The following is a 1,758-nucleotide window of genomic DNA, read 5'->3' as shown; positions in this document are numbered from 1 at the left end:
AGGATCTGGGAGTCTCTGAGGAACCAGAAGGTGGCATGCCTGCCATAGGTGCCAGAGAAAAGAGTCAAGAGATGCTCGGGTTAAAATATTTAAACTCAAGAGCATAAGTTTTGGGGTAAATGTCTACACTTCAGCCCAAGAAACAATTCACAACACAAAGGCCATGCTGAATCAAGAGATAGGAGAGGCATGTGTATCCCTTACAATTCAGAAAACATGCAGATCTTTTTAAAGTTATTGTGTAAGTTTGTTTCCTTAGCTACCAAACACTCCATTCCCACTCCACTTTGCTAATGCTGGGCAAGACCTTGGTTAAGGATTTGGTCTAGGATATTTCCCAAGTAACAAGAAAATCCAGGAAAGGGGGGTTTTCTTTGAAGCAACAGGAAACAACGAGTCACAGAGGAATGTTTCCATTGTTGTTTGAGGTAATAAGGAAAAGAAAAGTCAACACTCCTTCCACTCATTATAAGTGAAATTTCCTTTCCAACATAAAAGTAATTCCTGACTTTCATTAACAATTCCAAAGACTAACCTGATCCTTTTTGTGTCTTACAGCCTTCTCAGTAGCTTCAGGATTCCCTGCATGATCTCCTTTGTTCTCACGCCATAAACAATGGGGTTCAGAGCTGGGGGGATCAGGTGGTGCAGGATGTTGAGCAGGATGGGGACATCTGGGGGGATTCTCTTCCTGGCCAGGTTAGTGATGACCAGAACCAGCAGGACGGTGCTGAAGAACAGGATGAGGATGAAGTGGGAACCACACGTGCTCAGGGCCTTGGCCGCAGCACCCTCAGCCTTGATCCTTAGCACAGCTCTCAAGATGAAGGAGTAGGAGAGAACAATAAGGATGAGGTCAGAGCCCAGTAAGGTCCAGCCTGCCACAAACTGGTAGAGCCGGTTGAAGGTGATGTCATCACAGGAGAGTTTGGACACAGACAGGTTAGTGCAGATGCAGTTCTTGATGATGTTCTCTGCACAATATCTGAGTCGAGAAGAAAGGATTGGAACAGGAAGAGAAAAGAGAGCATTCCGGGCCACAACAAATACGGCAGCCCTAGCCACAAATTGGTCAGTGATGATGGATGGGTACCGTAGTGGGTGGCAGATGGCCACATAACGGTCATAGGCCATGACCATGAATGTGCAGGACTCCATGGTCAAGAAACTGTTCATGATGAACATCTGGAAGAAGCAGGCAAAGAAGCTGATGGACCTAAGGTCAAACCAGAAGATGGCCAGGACCTTGGGGATGACGGTGAGGCAGAGCACAACGTCCAGTAGTGAGAGCAGGCTGAGCAGGTAGTACATGGGCTCATGCAGAGAGGCCTCCAGTCGGATGGTGATCAAAAGAATACCATTGGCCCCCATGGCCAGGAGGAAGAGGAGGCTGAGGGGCAGGGACAGCCAGTGCTGCCAACTCTGGTAGTTAGGGAAGCAGATGAGGAAAAATTCAGAGACTGGAGCAGTGGAGTAATTGCTGGGTGATGCCATGTAAAGGATCCTGTACAAACTAGAAATTAAGAGTCCCTGAAAATGACAACAGAATATATCACAGTTGAAAGTATATATTCTAGATTCAGTAGAACTCCGTGTCCATTAAGAACTCAGTTTCTTACCCTGTCCCAACGGAGTTTTTATTTATTTATTTTTCTTTCTGACAAATGTACCAATATTTATTTAACCAATCCCCTTGCTATACATTTAGTTTGTGTCCAGATTATCCCTGCTCCTATAGAGTTTGAAATCATCATTAAT

At 45.4% G+C, this 1,758-nt stretch overlaps 1 protein-coding gene across 1 annotated transcript; it reads right to left on the bottom strand.

The window, feature by feature from the left end:
- Positions 1-552: 552 nt before the first annotated feature.
- On the bottom strand, positions 553-1,515 carry LOC102770699 (olfactory receptor 56A4). The gene has a single exon (XM_006770060.1). It carries the CDS (start codon positions 1,492-1,494, stop codon positions 553-555), a length of 942 nt encoding a protein of 313 aa, XP_006770123.1. The 5' UTR covers positions 1,495-1,515.
- Positions 1,516-1,758: the final 243 nt, after the last annotated feature.

Source organism: Myotis davidii, unplaced genomic scaffold, assembly GCF_000327345.1.
Source record: "Myotis davidii unplaced genomic scaffold, ASM32734v1 scaffold484, whole genome shotgun sequence".
Lineage (NCBI taxonomy): Eukaryota > Metazoa > Chordata > Mammalia > Chiroptera > Vespertilionidae > Myotis > Myotis davidii.
The sequence above is the reverse complement of the archived record's forward strand: the minus strand, read 5'-3'. Positions and strand labels throughout refer to the sequence as shown.